Raw genomic sequence first — 18,110 nt, forward strand, 5'->3', positions numbered from 1 at the left:
GGACAAATTTGCAAACAGATGTATCACTATATGTATATGTACATGTATACAACATGATCCCTCAATGAGGTAACCTAAGGAGGCTGAAAAGTTCTCCTAAAGATGCTGCCTTGGCAAAGATCTTTTAAAAAGTCCTTCTTGGGTAGTGGTGCCAGGCCCGGATGTGAAACCCAATACACTGTTTATGTCACTAGAGTTTCATCTTGTTTGGGTCTGATGTTGTGCCACATTAAAGGTAGTCACCTCACTTGATTTGCTAGATCTGAACCCAAATGATGTCTGGCTATTCATCCAAAAGGGACAAGGATTTTCACCACAGAGAGTCTGTTGTAGTACAATTCCGTGGCAGAGCTCAGGCAAACCTCCCATCACTGGCTCAGTCCTGGCACAGCATGTGGCTCGGCAAACTGCCTACGCTGAAGGTGTACTCGTTGTGGTCACTCGGTCCTCTGTGCTCCCACCACCCTGGGTCCGGTCACTCACAGAATGACTGAAGCATGCTGCAGTGGAGAACTGGAAATGTATCTCTTGTTGCCCTCTATCTCCACCCACCCTCCAGACTGGGGCCCAGAATGCCCACGTCCAGCACTGTTGTAGACGGGAGGTCTGTCGCGCTGAAGTGCTGCGCTGGCCACATTAAGATACCACATGTGTTCCCAAGTGGTATTGCAGCTGTCCCGAGGTCCATCTCTTCTCCCTCTCATACTGGGATTTCACTGGGAGGAAGTTTCGGCAGATTCCTGCTCTGATGGGCCTTCTCTTATGCTAGTGTGGACTTCACGGGATAGGGCAGACAGAGTATTTGTTGCATTTATTTGTTCTATCACTACAGAAGAAGCATTTCAAAATGTGTACAAAAGGATACTCTATTCCTCCAGTGGTACATCCCTTGTTCACAGCTAAACAGCAATAATTTAACATCATCATAGAGGCAGATTGGAAATATGACTGCATTTCTCATTTACAATCCTGTGCATGTACTCGCCAGAAGGGCAGCTGAAGACCTAAAGCTGTACTGGATACAACAGATTCGACCTGAACAATCACCACACACAACATTATAAAAAAGTGTATTAGAAAGTATTGGAAACAATATTGCATATTAATATGTGGTTACACATGTTCACAGTGAGTGCCATTGCACCAAAAGCATTATGTGCTTCTTTTCTCTGATGCCTGTACATCTTAAATAAGTCTAATAATTTTGGTTCATCTTAAAGTAAAAATACATTGAAATGAATGAGAGAGATCTAGATTTTAAAAGAGTTGACCATTCATTATTGCTGGAACTGAAGAAAGGAAGGATACACTGGTGTCATGATTTGTCTACGTAAGTCCAGTTCATCTCACGTTTGTTTTGGCAAGAAGAGGACGCTACAAAACTCACAGTGCAGTCAAAACAAAACAAAACAAGAAAAAAGCACAAAAATCAGGGGGGTGGGAACCATATAACAACAAACCTACATCTCAGGCAGCTCTTTCTCCAGGAGGATTCTATTATGTGGTTAATTCTAAATTGGAAATGGAACATGCTGGTATGTGAAGCAACTGGTGCTGGGACTTTACCCTTTGCTGATATGCAATTATAATGTGATGATTTTTAGTGACTCTTGAATTAGGATAATCACACTCGTTAGGTACAAATTACAGAAGGAATATGGGGCAAGGAGCTGAGATCCAGGCTTTCCACATCTTGGGAAGCTGGGGTGTCAGAGAGGGGGAGGAACAAGAAACAGCAATTACTAGCTGTAATCAACAGGCCAACCTGTTATGAGTTACCCTCCCGTCTCCAATATTTACTTCAAACACAATGAGAGTGCATGGAATCTAGGCACACAGTAGTACACAGCAGTACCCAAGACACACACACACGCCATCATACAACAGAACAAACTACGCAACAAAAAGTGTGAAGTCATGCAAACTCCTACTTTACCAGCTAGAAGATAAACTTCAGCAAATTTTGGTACATGATATGGTCACCTTTTAAACATAAGTTAATTACTTGCTGACATAATATGAAACCTTACTTTAAATACAATAGTTTCAAAGAAAAATGGTGTTACAATATAAAATCACAACAAAAGGTGTGCAAAGAGACATTTATATTGGCTATAAAAGGCAGTGAGAGGAAAGGGCAAAGCAGTTTAGAAAAGAATTCCTGCAACCACTATTTACAGTTCTGGTTTGAGCTCTGTTTGAATTCCACTTGAAAAAATAACTCCCTTCAACCAACTGACTCAGGGGGATAGATGGAAAAGAACAGAGTAGGTGAAATTTGCAACAAACTGACTCTAAGAAGGCTCTCACCTTACAGATATTAACTTGGATAAGGCGCATCTTTCTCTGTAATTGCATATTGAAGGAGAACTGTCTAAAGCCCTTGGCTCCTCTCTCTCTCTTCCTTCACTCAGTGCATTGTTGCGGCCATTTTGTTTATTCCAGTTTCCAAATGCCACACCCTTCTGTGAGCAGAGAAATCCATGACTCAAGAATGGTATCTTTGTAAACTCCATCCTTTCAACAAAACTCAAATGTTTATGAGGAAATATATTTTTGAAGACTGAAGGGGAATAATTCATTTATAGAATTTATAATGATTCCACAGGAACACAAGTCAGGCTTGATACTGCTGACTGGGAATATTGGGAATATTCTTCAAGTGCTTTTCTATTTATTTTTTTGGGAGAGAGGGAGGGCTTCCCAGACTTTTGATTGGTTTAGAATTCAGTTGGGTCAGTGGTTCTCCACCAAGAGTGATTTCTCCTCACAGGGGACAGTTGGTGATGTCTGGAGAGTTTGGGTTGTCAATTTGGGGTGCTACTGGCGTCTATTGGGTAGTGACCAGGGATGCTGCTAATTATCCTACAATGCACAGGAGAGCTCCTGCCTAACAAATAAGTATTCAGCCCAAAATGTCATAGTGCTGAGATTAAGAACCCCTGTTTGGATTAAATGCTGAGGTGCTTATGTACAATTTCCTCTCTGTTGCTTCATTTCATCTTGGGACAGTGTTGGTGAAGACAAGTACTGTAAATATTTGAAATGGTATATTCTTCATTGCCCAGGTGGTTGAGAGTAATGACCTTAATGATAGCATTAATCTTGAAGGAGACCCTTGCTGGTTGGGATTAGAATCTCCACACACCTTCCTTGGGCTTCAGTGCCTCCATGTCATAATATGGACGGGCAGGGTTCTCACCTGCAGTGCCACCTGCCTCCTCTTTCCTGGGGGATCTGGTGGCATTACTCTCCGAAGGTCTGGCTCAGTCCCTCGATTTCCCTGTGCATTCCAATATCCTACAGGCGCGGGGCCAGCCATCCTATGTATGTGTAGACACACATGGTGGCTTGCCTTTACAGTAAAGAGCTTCAACATGTTTGACAGCTTAGTTTCAAACAGATGAGTTCAGTGTGTTAGCAACAGAGATGCTGGGCTTCACGTATTTCATTGAGCTGAAAATTAATGATCGTTCTAAATCACTCCTTTATGGGTTTTAAAACGAGAATAATATACAGTGACGGTAGGTAAAGAAACTTACCAACACTGATAAATTCAGGCTTGTGGCTACAAACAGATGTACACAATTAAAATGAGGGCCAGGATTGGATTTCCTCAGGAAAAGAGGTTTCTGGTATTAGATGGAACCAGCCAGGGAAGGAAGAGATTTGAAATAAAGCTTTGGTTTCTGAGGAATGTTGCCATTTGAGAGGTTCAAAAAGAATTAAGATCCAAATTTCGGGACAGGTGTTTAAATTGTAGTGACAGACTTTGGGGGCCATTAAACGCATGGGAGTGAAAAAGCGGGGAACAGGGCTCCCCAGATATGCCCACGGGAAGACAGGCTCCTCCTACGAGGCAGCAAGCCTCCGGAGGCTCAGGCCATCTGAGCAGCCTCCGCAAAGCCAGCGAATCCAGGAGGATCCCAAAGGCTCTAGTCCAGTGTCTCCCTCCACTCAGGGCAGTCTGACAGACACAACTTTCCCCAAACAATTCATTTTCCTACGCAGAATATGACTTAAAATAGTATTTTCTCTCAAAAGTGTAGCCTCTCCGCCTTAGATGCATGTGGCCCGAAACTGGCCTGGGCACAGGTTGTTGGCCCTGCTGTCTTGGCACTTGGGTGGCAGCACACCTGTCCTGTCTGCTCACCTGTAGAGCCACACGGCAGGGGCTGTGCTCTCTGCTTCTGGGGACTGGAAAAAGACACCTGGTGCGCAAACCCAGTGCTTAGAACAGGGACGAGCACGTTCCTTCCCAGGCTGTGCCGTGTTTTATCTATTTCTCTTCGGAAATTTAGACTAATCGCTTGGAGAAGGGGATTCTAGGAAGCAACAGGTGAGGGACTCTCAGCCAGCAGTCTGGGGAAACATCTAGGAAGGTAGCAGTTATGGATGCTCCCAATGCAGTCCTGCCTCTAAAAATAAAAATCTTTTCAAAAGCAAATCAAACCCCAACCAACCAACGCAAACAAAAAACAAAAACAGCTACAAATCCAAACACAACATTATCTGGTCCAGTCCAGTCTATGCTGCTGGCGGGAGCGAGAAGGCGGCAGTCCTTGTGCTTTTCCTGGGATGGCTGGGTGGGGCGGGGGTCGGGAGGGCTTTAGCTCATGTGGAAGCGGTGCTCGCCTCGCGTTATGTGCGACGAGAACTCGTACCGGTCCTGGCTGTGGTAGCCGCACATGTTGCACTCAAAAGGATCACGGAAGCCGTGGCAGCCCATGTGGATGGTGTACATGACGTGATCCAGGAAGAGCACCCGGCAGTGTTCGCACTTGTACACCTTCATCTGCTCCCCGCTGGTGCTGACCACGCGGAGCGCGTCCTGCGAGTTCTCGGAGGCGGCGCGCAGCAGGTCGTAGGCGCGGTGCTCCTCCTTGAGCGACAGCCCGTTGCGCGCGTGCGGGGCGATGTGGTTGGTCAGGTAGATGAGGCCGCTGCGCTGCTCCTCGTTGTTGCTCTCGGTGTCCGTGGAGTCTTGGCAGCTGTTGCTCGGGGACGCCTCGCGCTCCGAGGGCACCAACTTGGCCTTGGAGAGCAGCAGCAGGTTCTCCACGGCGCTGTCCTGGGCCGAGTGGTTGGAGCGCGGGGTGCCCTCTGCGAGCGGCTTGTGCAGCTGGTACATGGGGCTGATGACTGGGACCACCTCGGAGCCACCCGGGGGCGTCTGCACCAGCGGGCGCAGGGACTCGGCCCCCAGGTAGTTGATGGCGTTGTTGATGGCTTGGTCCATCACGTGGGACTTCATCATTTCGTTCTCCTTCTCGTAGCTGGCGCTGCTGTCGTAGGGCGTGTCGGACAGGCCCTTGTCCCCTGTGGAAAGCAGGCGACAGTGAGTGGGGCGCGGCCACCTCCGGAACCGGTCAGGTCCCGCAGCAGCAGCTGAAATCTACACCCGGGGAGGGAAGGGGGAACCTGGGCGCCCAGCACGCCTGCGGACCCCACACCTGCACACATACACACACACCTGCGGACACATCACACCTGCACCACACTGACGGACTGGGGGAAGGCCCATGCATCTGTCTAGGGGGCACCAAGCCAGGACCCACCCATCATAGGCACTTAAAGAGATTTTGTTGGATAAATGAATAAATAAATAGGGGAACACAAGATTAATTTAATTGTTATTGTATTTCATTGAATATTTTAAATAGTGTATTTTAAATGATGCTTTTTCAGTAGAGTGTTCTCAGTAATTTACAACTGGCTAACTTATACATTTATTGAATTAAAATACATAATAATTTATTCATTATATACAATATATTTAAAATATGTGATATAATGTTAAATTAATAATTTTAATGTATTTAATACTTTTAATAATCTAGTGTAAAATTTAATCAAAATACATGATGATTGTTTATTTTTATAATAAAATGACACATTTTTGACAAATAACCCAAAGGTAGATGAGCTCTGTCTTGTGATGAGAGTGGAAAGGATACTCAAAAGTAATTATCTGTAGTTGGCAGGCCTGAAGCAGGGCTCCCCAGAAACATGTGGTGGAGGGTAGGAGGCACAGCAAGGGAGCTACAGGGAAAATAGTTGTTATTCATCTATTATTTTTAAAAAGTACTGAGAATTATTGATGTACAAGGAACTATTGCTGAGGCCTCAGCAGTGATTGGGCCCTGGCCTCGAGAAACTTCTGATCTAACATCATCAGTTCATAGGAGTCCGTGAGCTCATTTCCCTGGCAATGGTGAAATCAGAGCCTAGATTTGGCTTCTTCAATTAGCTTTGTAGTAAATATCGTAATACAAAAAATAAATTTCCTTGAAGGCACACCTTCTCAATATGTTGGTCATAAGTTCGGTATGAAATCATGGCTTCATTAGCAAGTTCATTAATTACAGTAACTGTCTGCACTCTTACTGGCAACACTGCGGCTGTGTTCTACTTTCAGTGGTAGTACCTAAATGAGTCAAAGCACATAAGCCCATCCTTGGAATGTCTGAATGGTTTATATTTTACCACTACTCTGTATATTTCCATCCTTCAACACATCTGGACTGGGCAGAGGGACAGAATGGTGAGCAAGTGAGAATGGTCCCCATCCTTTGCAGCAGACAGCTACTAAGGGAGGGTAGGTAGAAGTTCATGCATGATTGCACAGATAATTCCTCCCCATCTGAGAAATCCACGAAGACAAGGGGAGCTTGCTATGAGAGCATTACACAGGTTTCTGATCTTGTAAGAGTCAGCCAGACAAGGAGGGTTTTGTGTCCCAGTGTTGGGGACAACAAGAAGGAAATTTCTGAAGGGAGAACGGGCTGGGAGGTGTGGCAGGACTGAGTGAAGGTTGGGGAACCAGAGCCCTAGGTGGGGGCAGTGCTGGAGAGGTAGGCAGGAGCGGCAGGCAGAGGCCAGCTAGGCAGAGACTTTGTCTAAAAGAAAATGGAAACCAATGAACGGTTTGAAGGAAGAAGTGGCCTTCTCATTCACTGTGGAAAGAACAGCTTGAAGAGGGGCAAAAGTGAGGGATAATTCAAAACTTCCCCAATGTGCAAGTTATGGCTGATGATGGCTGGTGAGGGTGGTGGCAAGGGAAGGTCCCAACACCTCCCACGCTGCACCTGACACTGAGGTCATCAGCTGGTTCTTACTAACAGAAGGATAAACTACTCTGTAATTCATACGTTTACTAATAGTCCTTTTATAAAATCTGTGACCGAATTGTCCAGGAGTATATGCCCAATTATACCATAAAGTACCTTTGAGTTTCATGTCTTATTTTGCAATGGATATGTATCATATAATAGCCTAGTTTCTGTTTGTTTTCATCTACTGGTGGTCAGAAGTGACATATACTCTGATTACAGAAAGAAAATTTGTGCATGGCCAGTTACGCCCTTCCAGAAACAGAACAGGATGAAACCCCTATGAAGCTGATGGTAGGGACCAAAGAAGTGGTGTTTCTCTCCATTAAAGGTCAGAAGAAGTAATTGTATAGCATTACTAAAACCACACAAAGTTTTTGTTTCTGTTTTTGTGTTGAGCAGCTAAATGTCTTGTTACACTAACTCCAGAACAGAATGAATCCATTCTAGTTTGTATCCAAGTCTATCCCTCTACCGAATCACAGCAAGAAACGCAAGAAACGGAGGGGAATGGACTTTGTAGCCAATTTTGCTAAATATAGAAGTCTTTACAGCCCCACCAAAAGGGTGCTTTCCCACCTAATCATCCTGTCTCTCCCCAAGGCATGGTTGTGTGGTTTCCCAAGCAACCCTGAAATCTGTTGTTTTCAAACTTGGTATCACAACAAATGGGTGTAGGAAAAAAATCAACATATATGTCAGATTACTGTGGCACATGAAAATTACCATAGAATTTCTCTTCCTTAATACCCAATGAAACAAGAAAAATAAAAACCTCTAAATTTCACCAATAGCAATCAGCTAAAGGAACAGGTCATGTATAGTCATAGAATATTATATATAAACATAATTATATATAATATGTATTTCATTATGGTGTGTGTGAGTACACACAGACACACACTCAAAGACTAGAAATTCTGGAATGAGATGTAGGGCAAAGCTTCGCTGCTCATCTCATTTCCAAATCTTTAGGTGTGAGTCAAGAATAACCTCAGCATTTTCCCTCATAACCTCATATCTATAAAGACATGATTCAAATAGGTATATTTTCCCTGTTCTGATCAGAAAAGCAGTTGAAACCTTGGCTGACAAGAATCAGATGACCATGGAGAAGTGAGCCCCTGCAGGCTCCCTGGGACAGAAGCAAAGTCCTCTGTGGTCTACATTGAAGAGGAAGATGGCTCGAAGCCCCAGAGAATCTCCTGTGGGGATGAAAGCATTCCCCAAGTAGGTACAGTGCTGATGGCTTAGGGTATGTAACTAAATTTCAGATGAGGGAGAGAGAGCAAAGGAAAAGTATTTTAACAAAGGCTGCACTTTGCCTCACCAGACTCCTCCAACCCCATCTTTGTCATTCTTTCAGGATTTAGAAAACTCAATAGCTCTCACAGGAAAAAAAAATGTAGTGGGAAGAAGGCTGAAATGTCAATCAAGCTATATCAGACCAAGCAGAATAAGCAAGATGAAAAGAAATATCAGGGTTACTAAGAAAATATTTTCTACAAAATACAGGGAAAGAAAGGAGGTAAAACACAGACCATTGAGTCCCTCCTAGGGGAAAAAATCCTTAATTCCAAGAAGAGAGGAAATGCCTCATAATTGCTTCATAACATGGAATCAATTTTAAAAATATTCAAAATAAAATACAAAAGCAATAGAGTAAGAGGAAGAAAGAGATTTCAGATCTCAGGAGACAAGACAAAGAGCAAAATAATATTATTGCAGAATTAATGCATGGATTAAAAATACATCCTCAAAACACAATACAATGATAGAAACAGAACATCTATAGAAACTTTTTTTTAAAAAGTTGCTTGAATGTAACATCCAATCAATTAAGAGATTAATCAAAATAGAAATAAGAATAAAAGGGGCAGGGTCTGATCCTTGAATCTATTTAAATAGAGTTAGTAATAGAACAGGAACTACTAAAAATTAAATTACTGACAGAGGAAAACCACAAGAGAACAGTGAGTAAATGTAAAAATAGACAGAGAAATAAACAAAAAACTTAAAGAACTGTTAACAGATATGGAAGACAAATTATCTAACATATGGACAACTGGTATCCCTCAACAGAGATCACAATAGATGGAACAAAACATATTTATATAAAAGAGAATTTCCCAGAAATAAAGAGAGAAACAAAAGGGACTTTTTAAATAAAATGGCAGGTATTTTTTATTCAGAATGAATAGACCAAGATACATCCTAATTAGGGTATTTAACTTCAAGGTTAAAGAAAGAACCCTCAGGCATTCAGGAATAAAATGCAAATCACCTTGAAGAAACAGTTACACTAGACTTGATGTTTCCACAACAACATTCAACAAGCAGGGCCATCAGCAAAATCTAAAAAGTTCTCAAGGGAGAAAAAGAAAGAGTGACCCAAGATCATAGACTCTGTCAAAATGCTCGTCAAATACGAAGGCAACAGGCCAACATCCTCAAACACAATACAGTGATAGAAATAGAACATCTATAGAAACTTTTTAAAAAAAGTTGCTTGAATGTAAAGTCCAATCAATTAAGAGATTAATCAAAATAAACAGAAATAAGAATAAAAGGGTAGGGTCTGATCTTTGAATCTATTTAAATAGCGTTAGTAATAAATAAACTACTATGAATTATGATTACAGAATAGAGTGTGAATATTACAAAGCTGGACAATGTAAAAATAATAAGATAATGTGAACACTGGAACTCTGAATGTGAACTGGAATACTGTCCTTATTTTTCAAAGCAGTGAGCCAGTAAATACTGCTTAACTTGAAACAACTGGATTAAAAAAATTCAAATTTCTTAATGTTTTTCATAATACATATTTTTAATCTTAGAGGATCCTTTAAAAATAATATTCCTTTATGTGAGAGGACATTTAAGATAAGCCACTTCTCTAGTTTTGTTCGGGTATCTTTTCGCCTCTTGAATTTAAGGCATCTATGGTATGTTGGAATCTTTATGAAAGTATTTATTTCATATTTACCTATCCATCAATCCACCTAGTTCATCAGCCTATCCACTCACATACATATGCATCAGAAGATATTTAGAATGTTACTTATCTACTTTTAATATTGGTAATTTCTGGATGTTGGGCTTTGTGGTGATTTGAAAACATTAATCTTTGCATTAAAATTCTTTATATTAACTTCATGTTATTTTAACAATATAACAGGGTTTCTTTTTCTTACAAAGAAGAAAATATACCTAGATAATTATAATGGGTAGTATGAATACTGGTAATTGTTGTTTTCCTCTTTGTGTTTTTCTCTATTTCAAAAATGTTCCCAAGTCAAGCACCAGACAGACTAAAAACAACAATTATCATTGCTATTTAATATAAGCCCTTTTCTAATTAGATTAATCAGTCCTATTGACCTGTATTTGATGATCTCAGAGGGGGAAATCTTTAATGGCCCCGGTGGTGAGGAATGTTGCTGGCAAAACAAATACTCATTCACACTCATGTCAAAGTTTAAGGAGAAAATTTTAATCATAGGTTATGGATCAATAAAGCAAAACTATATGCCACTCTGAGCAATAGTCATCATGAAAATCATATCATCTTACATTCTTAAGAGGCTTTCTAGTGTTGGGAGCACCATCACATCCATCACCCCTTCTGAGCCTCAGGATAGCTCTGGGAGGAGGCAGGGCAACAGACCCACACCCATCCCACAGATGGCAACACTAAGCCCAGCACCACTCTCAAGGCCACCAGTCACTCCTAGCTGGAGCTGACTCTGAAGCATGGGGCTCTTCCAACTGAGCCACTATTGGGCCAGCTTGTGTGAGACCAGCTGTATTCCTACTCTCTTTCCACGTTCACATGAAGGCTAAACTCAGCATCCAAGAAGCGGAGAGGGGCCTTAGAGACTCACTCACCTCTTAATTTTAGGGCTGCAGAAGCCGTGACACATTGGGAGTGACTGATGGAAATCTCATCAAGTTGAAGCGGGGGTAAGGTAGGCATTTTAGGGCAGGAAGAGGCATCATTTTTACAAATGAACTGCCAATCACCAACAGATTATGCAGCTGCTTGTGAGTCTTTTGCTCCAAACTCCTCTTCTGCTACCCTCGTTCCACTGTTCCTACTATGTCCCCTGGGTACTCCTTTTTCATCTTTGCCTTGCCTCATCAGAGCACTGTGTTGTTTATTTCTTCTACTAACACAGAAGCATCTGAAGCCAACGCCCACATTGTGGTCTCACAAGGGTGGGGGTTGGGGAGTGGCTCCAGTAGAGTTTCACAGATGAATTTCTCATTTGGTTTCAAGTCTCCAAAAGCTAAAAAGGGGCTGCAAATGTTCATTCACCAAAGCATTCTCCAGGCTCCTCACCTGACAGAGGATGCCGTCCCTGCTTCTTAAGGTCAGTAACCCTTCACTCCCCTTGCACACACTCGCTGCTTTATGTCTGCCCAAATCCCAGTCACCACCCATCTCTCTGTCACTGTGTCCACCTGGGGGGCCTCCAAGCAGATGCTGGGCCCTGTGCCCAGTGCTGCTAGAATCCCACAGCTTATGCTCAGCACAGGACCTCACTCCTACTCCATTCAGGATGGCAAGGCCTCCCTCGTTCTCATGGTCTAAAGGCTCAAGTGTATGTGGACAACTCCCCACTGGCTAAGCCAGTGACTTTCATACTTATGTACACTGAATCCTTCTCTCCCTTGCTCCTCTCAACCGCCACCCTATGACAGACCTCTAATTAATCGAAAGGTCAAAATGGAGCCCTGTTTGAAGCCCTCTGGGACCCTTGGCCTCACCAGCCCCTGTTCTGGCCCCACCTCTCTCCCACCACAATTTCCCCATGTGTCATAGACACCAGAAGTCCTTGAAAATCAACACGTCTAAAACAGAACCCCGTCTTTTCCCAGAACCTGGTGTTATCCTTTTCATCAAGGGCACACTACTCTACTGGAGTCAGTGTGACTCACGGTTTCCCTTACCCGATCCCTGCCTTCAGCCCTATGTTCCTCTGACGGCAACCCTTCTCCTTCACAAGCCCCTCTTTCCATGTCTGCTGCCACCGCCTCTGCACTCTTCTTTTTCCAGTCATTTTTTGGTACTTGATGTCTTTACTATCCTAGCCATCGTTCTCATGAAAAATAAGGCAATGCTTCTTTCCTGCTGACTGAATGAAGGGTTCTTCTCTCACCTGGTATCTGAAACCATTCATCCTGTGGCAGAGCTGCCTAGGACACCTTTCCTTTTCCTGCTTCCCCAAGGGCACCTGAGTTATGCTGGGAACATGCCCTGCTCCTCTGTCATGTCCTTAGGCCCCCACTCCAGCCCTCATGGTCAGCATGGTTTCTCATCGATCTTAAACATCTGCCTAGATTCCCCCATTCCTCCAACACCTAGAATGTGCTGAAACCCTAATCCTCTTCCAAGGTGCCTCTCAGCCTCATGAAGCTTTTAATGGTCCTCTTTCCTGGACAGAGTTAACCTTCGCCCCGAGGGTTTCTAAATGTTTTCACAATCTCGGAGTCATGGGATGTTCACAATCACCCTGTGAGGATACTAAAGCATGGAACCAAGGCTCTAGGGGCAGAGCCATTTTACTAAGGTGACAGAGTTGGCGAGTGGCAGTGGCTGTGTATTGACTCTGAGCTGGTTCCCAAGCCTACCGCCTTTCCACTTGGACCCTGGCTTGCCGTCCCTGCAGCGTCTGACTGGATGGTGGTGGTGATGCGTCTATCACCTACTCTGGGCATTACTCCTAGAGAGAAGCATGTTCTTCTTCTTCTTCTTCTTTTTTTTTTTATCCCGCAAAGCATTAGGCAAAACAGCAATCCTAGCTAAGCCCTGTCTTCACTGGACACTTCTCAGGGGCCAGTCCCTGTATGATTCTTCCCATTAACCCTTCAGAGTCCCCCATAAGGGGAGAGTTAAGAGCTTCATGTGAAAAATGAGGATCTGAAGCTCTGAGAAGCCGGCCAGGCCTGGAGTGTCCTGCAGTGTGGTATCCCCTAGCCAAGCCAGTCCCAAACTCTCCACCCTGTGCACGCTGGTGCAGCCGCCCGTAGGAGTGATGTCCACAGGCAGATCACAGTGCACCCCCAGATGCTGCAAAACCACATCTAGGAAAAACTGATGGGAGGTTTGTCATTTCTAAGACACTTATTGGAAAAAATTCTAAGATATTTAAGGAATGTTAAGCTTACCAATTTTTGCTTTTGAAAAATTAAGAATTTTTTCTCTTTCTTCTACCCTCAACTAATTTCTACTTGCAACTAAAACACCCACATAGTTTTTTTTTTTTAAGAGACAGCAAACATTTAACTCTTACCAAGAAATTTCTGAGGCATAGAACTCTTACGTTTGGCGACGTTACTTGCTAGTCTGTCCAGCACGAGAGATCTCTCTGATCCTATCTTGCACAGGTCTTCTGCCATTTCACTGTGATTAGTTTCTTCTTTAATGACTAAAGTCAAAGACAGTTAGAGAGGCCAGTTTAGAAAGGCTTACATTTAAAGGGTTCAGTCGCTCCAATGTTAAATCTGACATTTGTTAAGTGCCTACAAGAGCTAGGCCCTTCCTAGAGATTAATTCTAATCTTCCCAGCAACACTGCCAGACAGGCAGAGGCAGCCACAGCAATGCCAACGACCAGCTACGTGCAAATGCTTCTTCCTCCAACAGCTGCGCACCACACATCATCCTCTTTAAGTCCAAATGCACAGGCACTACCACCATTGCCAGAGACTGGACTGGGATTAAGTATTGATGTCCCTTTGACAAGTCCTTTGAACTTTTCATAATACTCCTAAATCCACTACGTCTGTCAGTCTCTAACAGCAGCCCTCTGAGATGCAAAGAACTGTCTGACCTAATGTCTGACTTCATGGACCAGCACAGTGATCTGAGATACAAAAATGTGGCCCCCAAGAACCTACAGCAGATCTGGGCAATGTGGAGAAAAACCCAGAGTCCCTTATCCCTGAGCACACAGCAAACTCCTGAAAATCAAAGCACCCCGACTGTTGTAGAAAATTTAGAAATTATGGAGGCAAATGTTGATGTGTGGGCCATTTCTAGTCACTCTTGATTGCTCTATGTCATCCCTTTCCAAAATTGAAAATACAACTTTGTATCCTGCATAGCTGGATCTATATTTACATCTAGTTATTGTGGTTGGAGGTATAAAAATGTAACTCTTTCATTTGCCGGCAATGTATCCTAGTCTATAAGGAGTTGATAATATAAACTGATTATCTTAAATGCCTGATCGATTCTTCCAATACCATTCCTGTCTTACGCTTCCTCCTGCCTCGGCTATTTCATGCTGATTTATCACGGGGTCTTCGGTAGGTTATCCATCTCTATTATTGATTTATCTGTCTATTCTTCAAAGAGTTCCATCCATTTCAGCTACATTTTCATACATCACTTGACATTACTCTTCTTTTAAAAAGTTGCCAATTATCTCATATATATATCCAGATACTTTATGATACATGGTTACCAGATTCCAGTAAAATTTACAAGCCAGTTTTATGTTGAAATGATACGGTAATTTGGGCAGAGGCACATGGACAGCATCCAGACCTCTCTACCTCTCCAATCTCCCATGTTTTCTTTCTTGCCTCAGTATGGTTTGCTGGTTTTCTTCATTTGTAAGTATTTGATGCCTTCATTGATATCATGAATGTTACTTTGAAAACATGTATGTCAAATTGGCTATTGTTGCTGGTATATTTTATGTTTTAACATTTGAAATATGTGTTTTTTTAATTAAATGGGCAAACATATATAGCCCACACCCTGATTTATATGCAAGATAAAGATAAATCCATGAAACCCAATTCCACTGGTCACACACTTCATCTATTAAGTTAATATGCTTCCTTACATGTCCATCTTTCTCTGCAAAGCCGTGCCCACAGCCTGCCCAGGGCTCCCAGAAGTCAGGGGTCTTCCTCTGCACCATGGTGCAGGGCCTCCCAAAAGCCTCCACCCCCAGAAGCAATCACAGCAAGGAACAAGTGAGCCTGATGCTCGCGAGTCACGGGCTGCTCTGTCATTAGATACATGCACCTCCAAGGGCTGGTGATTCTGTTTGTGCACCAAAGGCTCAAGAGAAACTTATTTTTTCCACAAAGACATTAAGAAATTATAACAGGTGACCAAAAGCCTTTTACTAAAGAAAATTATATTCAGAAAATTCATCTTTTCCTATATCGCCTAATAGAGGCTTTGATTTTACTGAATTCACCCAATCTAAGGGGGCTTTGGGGGTTGGAGAAGAGACTATTTGCCCATCCATCTGAGCACAGACAAGGGGTTCTCAGAGGGGGACAGAGGAGGAGAGATGCATCAGAAGGCACAGGTTCCACCCACCCAGGCACAGCACAGCTGAAATGACCAAGCTTGCTCTGCCTGCCTTCCTGGTCCCAAGCACAGCTCAGGAAGACTTCTGTCAAAGCCCTCAATACTCCAAGTTCCTTAAACCAGCAGCACCTACAAATGCTAGGTGTTGGCAAGGGCAAAAACCAAAGGTGACTGTCTAAAGGTATTTATGATCATTCTGCACCTTTTGGGGCCATACCAGACAGAAAGAATTCAACAGAATTAAGTGCAAGCCTGGCTTTGTCTGCTGCCACACTGAGACCAGACCACTGCTCCTTCCTTAGAGAAGCTTTCATACCTCCTGAGTGAGGGGATATAGAGGCATCACTATGGTAGTCCAAGTAACTTAACCACCAAAGGGAATAAATTAACATTTTAGGGTGAAATTGATACTCACCACAAGGTAATATTTAATACACATTACTGGCATGTAGCCTTACTGACATAGAGACTAACAGAGAAGAATTAGCTTGATGGTATCAGTATGTCAGTGACCTAAACATCCATGTTTAGGTAAGTACCTGACGCATGTCTAGGCTCTTGCTCACACCTGGATCCACCCCCTTATGTTTCTCTCAGAGCGCAGCTATGAGGTTGGCCTGGCACGAATCATCACTCACATTTAAGCGATGAGCTCTGGGTCACATTCAAAAACAGAGAACTCAAACCCAGGTCTCAGTGAAATGAATGCTGCTTCTCCCGCTCCCCTGGAAGCAGCTCTCGTGTACTGCAGCTTGTTTCTTTGGTAATGAAAACAGTGGAGGAAACAGAAATGATATACTGTCTGTTTCTTTTGTTCCTTTTGTCTTTTCAATTCTATGTGCATATCAGATTCCTGTATTCAATAGGGCTTGGCATTATTGATTATAAGTCCTCAGTAAATATTTGTTGAGTAAATAAAATGGCTTATTAAGCATTAATATGTAAACTACATCATTAGGAGCACCTCCTTCCAAGACCCGTTCATTTATTTTTTACAGAAAAATACAATATTTGAGTGTTGACATTTTATTTCAAAGGAACATAATCATCTTCTCATCCATTAGTCTTCTGCCCCGGGGTCTAGTCATGTGAATTAATAACTGTTACATTATTATTATTTTAACATCCAGTTTCTTCTCTTCCACTCACCTTCAATGCCTTTCCATTCTAGACCTGAGATTTTGAAAGAAGCCAAATGATAATTTAATGATATCTTCCCATTTCACAGGGAGAAAACTGAGACCTGGAGGAATCACCTGTGAGCCCCAGATCCCTGGCTGACTGGCAAAGGAGACAACAGTCTGGCTGCAGAGCTCTGGCCAGGTGAGATGTTGCCTCTCCATGCCAAGACTAATTGGAATCAATTTTTAGCCATTCCCAACATTCTTTTCTCCTCCTCTCATCTGCCACTAATAATCTGAGGGTACTCTGGTGAATTTTCCCTTTTGAACCATTTATTAAAGTCCGAAAGGTGAATGAACGAGGCTTAATACATTTTCCACCATTCGTTAAATTGCGACCTCACAGTCTAGTGATGGCTTTTCCAGGAGCAGTGATAAATGAATACTGTTTTGAAAGAGATTAGCTTTATATGATCTCTTTATAAATTGTTTATCTCTTTAAAAATTAGGGAAGAACCTTTTATAATACTGCCATTCCTCCAGATAAATCCAGCCTTCCTTGGTAATCTCTCCACATCATTTATTCTACAGGCTCTGGGGTTGGAATCAAGTGCTATCTCGTTATGCAACACAGCGGAGCATCACAGCTCCTGAGAAAGAAGCGACTTTTCGTCTCATCCTTCGACAACCTCAATACTATCAACTACCAGGGGCTTCCAACAAACTTCAACCTTACTCTTCAGGCACGAGTGGATACCCTGCCCTCAGTCTGAACTGATGCTTAAAATCACAGCCTGAAAGTTCTTATTTGATAAACTTCGTTAAAAAATTGTTTTAAAATAAGATTATACATTTTACTTTGTTTACAAAGAAATAATCACTACTTGAGGTGTTTTTTTTGTTTGTTTTTTTTTTTGTTGTTGTTTTAAAACTACCAACATCCAAAAAACAACCCCAAAACTTTTAAGGTCACTGCTATCCTAGGAGTTTCTCCCGATCGGAAGTGGGAAGGGTTTTAAAATCAAGCTCTCTCTGGTCAGATGAGGACCTAGAAAGCACAATGTGCTACTGGTGAAACTGTGATGTTATTGGCCAAAAACTTTCCTCCCTCCTAGCCCCAGCAGGAAGCAGGCCCAAGGCTCTGCTCCTAAGGCTGCATGCAGAGCGCCCTCCTTCCCCACCATGCTGGGGGGAGAGCCCACCAGGCTGGCCTCCGAGCAGCAGCGCTTACCTGGGTACAGTGTGCCCGGAAGGCCCATGCTTTCCAAGTAGTTGTGGCAGCGCTCTTTATGTTCCTCTAAAGAGCTTCGCTGTTTATAGCTTCGGCCACAATATCCACATTTGTGAGGTTTACCAACTGCAGAAAACACAATTGAGTTCAAGACCCCAATTAAATGCCAGCCTTATGTGTAAGGGAAATGCATGCAATACAATTATTACCAAAAAAGTTTAAAAAAAAATTCTACCCTTGAGAGATAAAAGTGTGATGGACTTGGTGAAAATTCCTGAATTCAAAAATGTTGGTGGCCAAGGGTTT

At 42.9% G+C, this 18,110-nt stretch overlaps 1 protein-coding gene across 12 annotated transcripts in view; it reads right to left on the reverse strand.

The window, feature by feature from the left end:
• Nucleotides 1–801: 801 nt before the first annotated feature.
• IKZF1 (IKAROS family zinc finger 1) overlaps nucleotides 802–18,110 on the reverse strand; it is a 103,215-nt gene continuing 85,906 nt past the window's right edge. For 6 of the 12 annotated variants that reach the window (XM_037988283.2, XM_037988292.2, XM_007981332.3 and 3 more), the window contains 3 exons: nucleotides 17,805–17,930; nucleotides 13,412–13,546; nucleotides 802–5,319 (listed from right to left, as the gene is read on the reverse strand). In XM_037988283.2, coding sequence (XP_037844211.1) covers nucleotides 4,610–5,319; nucleotides 13,412–13,546; nucleotides 17,805–17,930 — 971 coding nt within the window. In that variant the 3' untranslated portion in view covers nucleotides 802–4,609. The remainder of the gene's footprint in view (nucleotides 5,320–13,411; nucleotides 13,547–17,804; nucleotides 17,931–18,110) is intronic. The other 6 variants (XM_037988296.2, XM_037988285.2, XM_037988289.2 and 3 more) reach the window with 3 other exon arrangements.

Source organism: Chlorocebus sabaeus, chromosome 21 (genome assembly GCF_047675955.1).
Source record: "Chlorocebus sabaeus isolate Y175 chromosome 21, mChlSab1.0.hap1, whole genome shotgun sequence".
Taxonomy (NCBI): domain Eukaryota; kingdom Metazoa; phylum Chordata; class Mammalia; order Primates; family Cercopithecidae; genus Chlorocebus; species Chlorocebus sabaeus.